Source organism: Crocodylus siamensis, chromosome 5 (assembly GCF_052110815.1).
Source record: "Crocodylus siamensis isolate JL-2025a chromosome 5, ASM5211081v1, whole genome shotgun sequence".
Classification (NCBI taxonomy): domain Eukaryota; kingdom Metazoa; phylum Chordata; order Crocodylia; family Crocodylidae; genus Crocodylus; species Crocodylus siamensis.
The window spans coordinates 17065072-17075276 of NC_143399.1; the positions used below are offsets into that span (position 1 = coordinate 17065072).

The following is a 10205-nucleotide window of genomic DNA, read 5'->3' on the forward strand; positions in this document are numbered from 1 at the left end:
ATGAAGTCTCTGTTTTTAAATCCAATATGTTTGTAGGCAATATTCTTGATGGGATTTTGTAGAGACATCCTTAACTACAGTTATATTAGCATGACAGTAGATGGAACAAGGAGCTCTTGTGCAGAATCATTTACACCCTTATGTTTTAGCTAGTTATTGTGGGGAAGAAACTTCCCTGCTGGGAGATGATCCCACAGATGCCTACTGTGGGGTTTCTTTTTTCAAGTATCTTACATTAGCCACTATTTGTGATTTAACATATTAAACTGAGTGGAGAAGTTTTGTTCCTTCCTTAATTCAGAGTTGATCTGCCATAAAGAGGGAAGCATTTCATCAAGTCACATTCAGTATAAATTAAATATACTGCTTGGTATATACACTGTAGCAGTGGCTTAAAGCTTATTTCAGCTTTAAGCTTCCTAATTTCAAATGCAGACTATTTCTAATACTTCTGACGACCAGGAGAGTTCTGAGTGTGTGAGCAATGCAGAATCCATGCCAAAGCAGTCACTTGGCTTCAGTTCAGGAAGATATCTAAGCACACAAAGGGCTGTAGATATTTGAGTCCCCCCAGTGAAGTTGGAAACATGCTTAAATACCTTATTAAATCATGGCCTTAGCTTCTACTGATGGCTAGTCTAATCTAAAAATAGACTAAGATAGGTACATCAGTACCATATCTTCTTACAACACGTACCAAGCAAAGTTTTTGACACGTTCCTAGTTGCTTTAACAGATTTCCTGCTGTGATATATCATCTGTATGACTTGTTAACATAAACAGAATCTACGTTCTTAACTATTTCTGTTCTTATTTGTCATAATTAAACTCATTAGGCGGTATGCATTTTAAAGTGAGCATTTCTTAGTGCTAAATACAAATAAAAATATGAATTTCCTTTTATTAGCTTATACCATGGCCTTTTTAAACATTCATATACAATTTGTGTTCCCTTATGATGTGACAAATGGGTGTATTTACCCAGTAATGGATCTGGGAACAGGGCTGGAGGGTGTAGCCTCCCAATTTGGCTGTGCCATGCACATGCAGTGAGCTGTGAACTCACTGCTTGGTCAGCAGGGGCTTCTGCCGAGCTCTGTCACCATTGAGCTTACACAGGGGATGAAAATTTGCTGTTCACTTTTCCCCTTCCTCCCTTTCCCCTTGAATTCAGCAGTAGGGGAAAGGAAAGGACTAGCAGTGGTAGCACTCACCCTCTGCTTCAGAGCCACGTGAAAACAGGGGCTCCAGCCAGACCCTGCACCAAGAGCTCACAAGCAGCACAGCCAGTGTGTTGCAGCTGCCACTTTGGTTCCACCCCTGTATTGAGCTAAAATAAAAGTGTGCCTAGACAGACAGATGTTCAGTCTTTATTCACACAGGAATTACTGAAATACTGAATTTCTAAAAGTTGTGAAGGGCAGAATTTTACCTCAAAAATAGGAAAAGTTATTTCAGGTGTTAGTTAGTGGTTTTGATTGTTCTCTACTGTGTTGAATTGTCCATGCATTTAAAAGAAAATACCAAGACATCCTGTTGAATATAGGGCATGAGCTTGCAAAGCATTTAAGTATTATTTAATTTTAAGCATATGTTACAATATATACAATGGAAAATTACAATGGAAATTAATTGGACTGCTAATTCTTCAAGTCAAATCTTAAGTATTTTGCTTTCTTGGGCTGGATTACTAAACACTCGGCATTATATACCTGGGACCTGTGTTTGCCTCCCCTGTCGCCATTCTCCACTTCCTCACGCAAAGTGCAGGAAGAGAGCAGATGTTGTTTTCTTATTTCAAATGCGTGCTTTTATGTTTAAAGATATAATATTACTTTTCAGGTGTGGTTCTTAAGTACAGTAGCTTTATATTGGAAATATAGCCATTAAATAAGAGATGAGCACTAAAATATGTCTTTTTTTCTAGCCTGAAACTTTTGAGCACCTTTTTATCAAGCATCCCGGAGCAGTGTCATTTGGGCCTCTTCTACTGGAGCCAGAAATAGTATTGGAAGACATCAGTGTTGCTAAAGCTCTGAAAAATGAAGACAAGCAAGATTTTTTAGCAGTCAATTCAGTGTTCATAAAGATTCAAGACTCAGAGCATGACTCTGCTTGTTCTAGCAGCCATTTCAATAGTAACAGTTTATCTGGGGATTCTCATGATGGCCAAGTCAAGGAAGGAGATACGAGGCAGTCCAACATCAAATATGCTACAATTATCAGTAACTCCAAATCAAATGGGCTTTATGAACAGCAAAATAATCTAAGTAGTTCTTTTGTTGGATGCTTCCCAGGTGAAGATTCCTTAGTTACTGCCCCTTTTTCTAGTAGTTCTTGGGAGGTGGGGAATGATGCATTACTCATATTACCTGACCAACATCCATGCCAACCCAGCAAAACTCTCTCCCTTTCCCGTGTTTCTTCGGAGGGCTTTTCAGAACCTTCAAACCAGGATGATGCCTTTCCTGATGGAGACAGCCCTGAGCGGAGCCTTTATTACTTGGGGTTAACATCCATCAAAAAAAAAGGAAATGACATTTTTTTAACAGAGAATTCCAGAGTAATGCCTAAACTGGACACACATGATGCATTCAAAGACCTGGGTTTTCTTCAGGATAGTTCTTCTAATTTAAATCCCTTTATCAAAAATAACTTTAAATATAAAACTTCTGTTAAAACTTTCGTACCGTACATGCCACAGTTTCAGTCAACCTCAGTGAAACTGCAAGAGATGACAGAGAACAAAATTTAAGTCGTAACACCAAAGGGTAGATTTCTAGCAGATTGATATTGTTAACATTTTTTAAGTATCAATAACTTCCCCTCCACCTTCAGGAATACACTTAAAATTACTGGCTATGGGTTGCTCACACTTTTAAAATTGTGTGCCTAATTCCACAATTGAGTTCCCTAAATCATCAAGAGAAAAACCATTTGTTGGCTTAATTTTCACACCCAGACACCTACATCTAATTAGGATTTTAATTTCCACATTTGGTTGCATTCACAGTAGCATTTCATGCCAAGTTGGCTGTTGCTGGTGCTTGCTGTTCCTGTTTTTCCGAGCACCCAAGTGAAGAATTGGATGTCCTGTTGCAGACATTCAGATATGAAGACTGGATTGGTTCCTGTTGTAAGTTCCTGTTGTAAGGCTATCAGAACTGGTATTTGATTTAATCTGATTTAAAACTATCTTTGTTACAGCTCTGTCCATAGATCATATCTTGGCCTATGGCCCATTTCTGGATCAGGGTCCCTGGCAGACTTAAAACTCTCCTGAATCAAAAGTGATTGTGGGGAACGTACATGCCCAACAGACCTCCCTCCTTCAGGGAAACTATTGCAGTGGTGAAGCTGGAAGCTGCTGCTGAGGTGACAATGCTTGCCTAACATCCAGGGGTTAACGTTGCTGGTTATCACTTAGCATTCACAACAGATGGTCCCAAAATGGAACAGATAAGCAGAGGGCTGGACAAGGTCTCATCTGGCAGAGAAGCTCCCAATCTCAACAGTAACCAGAGAAAGGCAAAGCCCAACAAAATATTCTAAACACACTTAACGAGCTCTTTGGAGAAGGTAGTGTTTTTTTATCCCCTCCCCCTCCCAATTTGCATCAGCTGGAGCAACACGAGATGTACAGCTCTCGTTGCCCTGGGGCTGGAGTAGCCTATGCATCCCCAGCTGCAGTGGGAGATGTGACCAGGATGCATATACTCAGTGTGACCTACCTGTTCCCTTTTCCAGACATGTGGATTAGATCCATTCATACTGTGGATTGGACCCAGTTCTACACCTGCGTGGTCTGTTTCAGATCAGAGCTGTGCAACACAGGGACAAATTTTTGGAGAGTCGTGAATGTGCCTTCTCCATATTCACAGACACCTGCTTGTGGCACGTGTGTACCTATATTGCATACAGAGGCCCATGCAGAAGTTGTTCACCATTTAAGAGCAAAATGTTAAAAATATAGTATACTATGTGAACAACATAGGAAGAGCATGCCCTCATCTCAGTCTGGAGTGCTGAGAGCTTCCTCTCCAGTTTAAATGTGATGTAACTGTTGATATATAGAGAGCACTGAATCCATTAATTGTATTTTCTAGTGTTGGGCCAGGTAGTGTGCAAAACCCCAACATAATCATGATGGGTGATAATGTATATGAGCCAGTTGTTTAGATGGCATCTGTAGTAAAGGGTGTATGGAAGAAGGCAGGCAGTGCTGCATCATTAGTTGGTTTAAAACTTAAAATACTCGTACTTAATTTAAATCATGGAAAAGAAAAGGGTTACCAGTATAACATCTAGCAATGCAAACTGTTATAGGAAAACATCTGTGTGCTAAATAGTACATCAGTGTACAAGTTTTTCCCCAAATAGGAAAAGGTATCAGTAGCTGAAGGTATACATTAATGCATTAAAATATAGGGAGTCATACTTTTGGGGTTCACAACATCCCCATTTGTAGTGTTTGTCCATGTAAACAAATGTATCTGGAACTAAAATGGGCACATTTTGGAGACCCCTTTGGAAATGAGGTTCTTCACCTTTTATTGGTGAAGTTACCAGTAAAAAACTATTTCATGAGACCCCTTTAAAGAAAAAAGGAAGGAAGCACAGTCTTGCATCACTGGAAATGACTAGTAGCCTTAGCCCAGATATCAATCCTAGCTGAGCTGTTCCTCCAAGTAAGCTTGAGGAAGTCGCTTCATCTCCTGCCTCACTTCAGCCAGCAGACAGGCTGGAGAGGATGTAGGATTTCTGAGAAAACCAGGTGCATCTCAGCTGAATTTTTTTGGATAAACAGATTGCAAAGCAATATAAAAATCCAAGCTCATTCTTCAACCAAATATTTTTTTCTACTCTATCATTAATAAATATTTTTATTTTCAGAATGTTATAATTAACTGTTTTGAACTACTTCTAAATAGTATATATAAGAGCATTATGTTTACATATATAGTTTCAAAACTTAATCTAAACAAAAGCACCATAAATGAGTTTAAAACCAGCACCACCAAAAAACCTTTGAGCTGTACAGAAACATGGTATTTAAATATTAGCATTAGGAAATACTAGACTATGAAAAGGATTTGAGCAAATGTAAACCTACATTTTAATTTTAAGACCTGCTTTTTAAAAAAAAAAAATATTGGATTAATTTTTCAAAACTATGTAGGTCATTTTGGCCTGCTTATTATCATTATGAATATGAACATATTAGCCACCAACAGCTTTGTTTGACATTCACTCCTTGCTACACAAATACTTCATCATGTGGATAATCAATGAATAAATTATATACATGAGGGTAATGATAGATTATCTACTGGGAACAACGACTGGGTAGTGGAAATTATCGTATCTCAGATGGAAGCAAAACTTAGGCTTTGGAAACCAGGGACAGAGTATTGAAAGAGCAGACATGTGACATTGTCTGATTAATCTGGGATGCATCAGGCAAGGTATTTTCATTTGAGATTGTAAAATATGAATATCATTGTACAACTCATTAGTCAGATCTCATTTATAATGTTGTTCGCAATTCTGGGCACTTCATTTAAATTAGAATATGTAGAAAAGGGCTACTAGGAGATCAAGAGACTGGAGAACCTCCTTTATGAGAGGAGATTTAAAACTCATAAAAGACCCTGTACAGTACTTAAGTGCTTTTGTAACTTAAGTATGTGAATATTTCCAGTGACTTCACAGCTACTAAGGGCTTTCCAAGGATTGGGGTCTTAATCACCTGTTGATTTTCTAACTGTGTATTAGAACATAAATTAGTTAAGATTTTTTACCTCTCTCTGAAATAACCTGGGTAAATTTTGTGACTCATTTGGAATCCGCATACCTTCCAGATCTCTTGAATCCCTTCATTTCTCTTATAGCAGTGCTCATTAACTGAGAACATTGTGCCTTACCATATATACACTGCTTGGCTGTCTTTCGATACAATAGCCAGGATACTCAAATCAAAGTGTGAAATGGAAGCACTTGGGGTCTGGTTTTCAGAAATGAAGAGCATCCACAACTCCCATTGAAGCTGCTAGGGGTTTCAGCTGTTGCCTCTGAAATCCAGCCACCACTTCTAAGTTACTTTTGGTTTTTTGTGTGGAAGAAGTCTACTGAGCCTGACATAGCAAGTTATCATCCATAAAAATTAGTTGTCTAAGTTATTTTTAATTCCCTACACCACATGTAAGGAATATGGCAACTATTAAGCTGAGCTCCCTATGTAATCAAGGGGGGGGGGGGGAGACAAGATTTTAAGAGCAACCATACACAACCTACACAATTTTTTAACCTCTTTCATGCATGTTGAATACTTTATCTCCTATTTTCTAAAGCAGCCTGCAAAAATATAGCTAAACTAAGTTCTTAATACTTTGAATGGGTTGTTTTTGCCCTTCTGTCATGGAGCAAGGTAGGACAAAACTATACCACCTTAGCATGCTTTACAAAACTGTCTTTTTGAACAGCACCTTCCATTTCACCTGTAGAGAATGGACATTGGATACTTCACCTCAATGCCTACAGGCAACATCTGCATATCCTGGAAACACCATCTGTTACTCTCTCTCTTTGCTCTCAACTCCCCTGGAAACGTTGCAGCTAAGGCCTATGATTCATAGCGCCTATGATTCCTGACAGTAAATATTAAGAGTTTGACATCAGTGATGTCTTTCCTTAATAGTATTCTTAATGATTACCCTTCATTTTCCCTTGGGTGTGTGTTTTGTTTATTTGTTTTAACAGAAATTGCATATCTTTAAAGTCACCTCAGATAACTGGGTTTACACTCAACCTTCCTACATATACAACAGGATGGGATTGAGCAATTTTAATGAATAATATTTCATTTATTTATTCTTATTTGTAATTTGCGCAAAGTAGATTTTATGTTTGTGCAAATAAATGTACACGATATTTTTTTCAAGGCTTATTCACAACAGTTGCTCAGACTTCTTCAGCATGTGCTACATCTCTGCAAAGGGTGTGGCATAAAAAGCCAAAGGAAACTGTTGCTGATTTCCATTTTTTTTTTTCCTTGATTCTCTGTGCCAAACTGCCAGGAATTTGGACTAAGCTGAAGGATCAGGCACAATTTATGAATCTGTAGCAAGTAATTCTGTCTCAAGGTCAGTTGTAAACAATATGCTACCTGTTCCTCATCTCAGAGGGGAATGTTGGTCGTTGGAGACTTAAGAACAAACTCACCTCCAATGTAAGGCCCTAGGCAGACATCATGTGTGTTGCATGTTGCATGCAAGTATTGCATAACCCAGTGTAACCTGCCAACTGGCCACATGTTACAGTGATCATGAGATAATTCTGCACCACAAAGAAATTGTTTCAGCAAGCAGCTTCTCTGAGGCTGGTCTGCCATTTTTATCTAGGGATAATCTATTTTAACGTCTGGCATGTTATGATTTGTTGTGCAATACTCGCATGTAGCACACCACTTGTAACATTTGCCTGGGGCCTACGTGAGTGCTATAAAGTGTCACCTTCTTACATTAGTACCGAATTTGGACTTTGATCTTTTAGTCCCCTTTTTGTGTAAGGGAAGTCTAAATGCTATGTAGAAATTACACTTGCAAGTCAAACGTCTCGGTTTTCTCAGTCCTGAATGCCATTTTTATTAACCAAAGCATTCAAAGACCCTAATTTAAAATTAATTCAGTGGCTGAAAATTGGTATTTGGGAAATGGAAATCTTTGAGGGCTCCATAATACAAATTATGATTTGGTCCAGGAAAAGGCCTGGTCCACAAAAAGATCTACTCACATCCATGAAGAGCCATGAAGAGCTGCCTGAGGTGGAAAGGAGACAGGACTCTCGCACCTTTTTCTCTGAGCATCTAGGACATTTTTTTTTAGACTGAGGGTAGTATGAAGACAAGGAGAAAGTGATAGGAATGGGGTCCCAGCTTACCATCCTGGGTAAACTGGTTCTGGGAAGGAGGCTTGCTGAGAAGGTAAGTTCTTCTTTTTGCCCTATATGTATACATAGGTATAAAGGGTCTCCATCTCTCTAATATTATCCAGCAGCCATTATATATGAATCTTGAGCTAGTTACACTCACCCTTACCTTGGGGCTGACAAATCCTAGGGTCTTAGTGTATATGAAGAGAAGGGAGCCCCTTCAAAATGAGTGGAAGGATGATGGCCCTGGAGCACAGGTGCACTGCAGAGGTCCTCAGCATCATCCCACAGATGCTGGGAATCCTAAGAATGATATTTGACTCATGAGAAGTACAGCAAGTGGACTAGCGGTAAGAGTTTGTTTCAACTTTTTCTAAGGTAGTTCAGTGTCAGCTCCCCTCATTGCTAATGCTGGGACTGCCAATAAGGCTGCGTATTTTGCCGAATGCTGTCAGGAAGCCCCTTGAGGTTAAGCTGGGTGATAAGTGACTGAGGAACACACACAGCTGCTGAATTAAACCCCTTGCAAATTAATTTTAATAGCATTCAGGAACATGACTCTATTAGAACAGACAATTAATGATGTTTCTGTTATGGGTCAGATGCAACTAAAAGTTAAATGCACATTTTTTCGGTATTATGGTTGGTGTCTAAAGTAACAAGAACTTTCTTTTATGTATTTTGTCTTTGTGGATTGTTAGTTTACATTTTGGTCGCTCATTTGTCTAAATCTTTTCTTTTGAATGTATGCAAAGGAATATTTTTGTGAGGGCATTTTGCCTCTTGCTAAAACTGTGAACTATATTTTTACATGGCTTTCACTTCTGGAACATTTTCAGTTATGTAAGTCATTATTCTGCTTCTTGGATTGTAAGTCTTAAAGAGTGCTTTCTAACAACTGCAGAGTAATTTTGTATTTATTTTTGTGAATAAAATGTTTATTGTTATATTTGCATAGCTGTTTGTAGTCTGCTCTGTATGGAGCCTTTGTTTCCGTTTTGGAACCAACAGTTTGTGACAAAGTCTCAGAAATGTGAGAATCTTACAGTTGTGAACTAACTGAAGTTTCAGGGTGACTGAGCAGGTCCATGATATGTAACCCTGTTTCATCCAGTTGCTCTCAAACTTTAAGCAGCTATGAACCATTTCAAATCCTCTGTCCCCCCGACTCTCCCTTCTCTTACTACTGTGCTACTAATGATGCTTTTTCTGTGGCAACAATGCAGTCTGGTTGTATGGAAGAACCATTGTATGGGAGTCCTGGAGAAAAGATCTAAAGAAAGTAAACCAACCCCTCCCCCCTATGCCATCTGGATTTAACACACTGGATATGGCTGTACAACCCCCTGTTTTGCATCTATGCTACTTACTTCCTTTGCTGAGTGCAGGACTTTGTGTTCATTAACACCCAATTTCTTCTCATTGCTTGCATCTCCCACTGCTCTAAAGTCTCTAGGTCCCTTTGCAACTTGGGTTAGCCTTCAGTGTGTATGCTACCTTTTCAATTTTGGTGCTATTCACCAATGATGTCATGGGTGAATTGGTATCAGTGGTTGAAATCAGCTGCACTGGATGGATGCAGAGAACTGCTTGGATTTGATTGATTTTAGTTAGTCAAGAAATGTCTAGAACCCTGTGCATAGTTCTGCATTATGTTGCATCTAATGAGAAGTGTCGCGTGGGGAAGATGGATGGACGTTATTGAAGTGATGGGCATCAGGAGGTGCACTGTAACATTCCAGTGGCCCACGGACTGCAGTATAAGAGCTACAGATCAAATCAGGTACCACTGCAGCAAAATCACCATGTATTTTTATAGACCTAATGTGAGCCAGGCCTAACTTCAGGATTATCAACATGAACTCAAGTGCTTTGACTACATAATATTTGCTACTAATTTTCTTTCACTCCCTTCATGAATAGCCATCTCTCTGAACACTTGATTCAAAGAATGAATATGTCTAGATTGCATCAGTGATGATGCACTGAAGAAATTGCCCTCTTGCTCATTCATTTATTCTTGTTTGTAATTTGTACAAATCTTCTCTAGTTGATTCAGCAAAATATGGAGTGTGGATACCCATTGACAAATAAAACTGTTCCTTTTAGCCCAGAAAGAGAAAAGGGAAAAGCCAGGTACTGACTTTCAGTTCCCTGGGAGTCATCTCTAACGAAAGCAAATTCTGCATTTTTGGGGATATTTTCCAGAGCTGGCCAAATTCCAAATGCCACCTTCAGTTTACACTGGCCACTCTACCATAATCAGAGGCTGCATA

General features: G+C 39.0%; 1 protein-coding gene across 3 annotated transcripts in view; it reads left to right on the forward strand.

Annotated features, from left to right (window-relative positions):
• The window catches only part of LEPR (leptin receptor), an 82862-nt gene extending 73980 nt beyond the window's left edge, over positions 1-8882 (forward strand). For all 3 annotated transcript variants that reach the window (XM_090049634.1, XM_090049636.1, XM_090049635.1), the window contains exon 19: positions 1928-8882. In XM_090049634.1, the coding sequence (XP_089905760.1) occupies positions 1928-2755 (828 nt within the window). In that variant the 3' untranslated portion in view covers positions 2756-8882. The remainder of the gene's footprint in view (positions 1-1927) is intronic.
• Positions 8883-10205: the final 1323 nt, after the last annotated feature.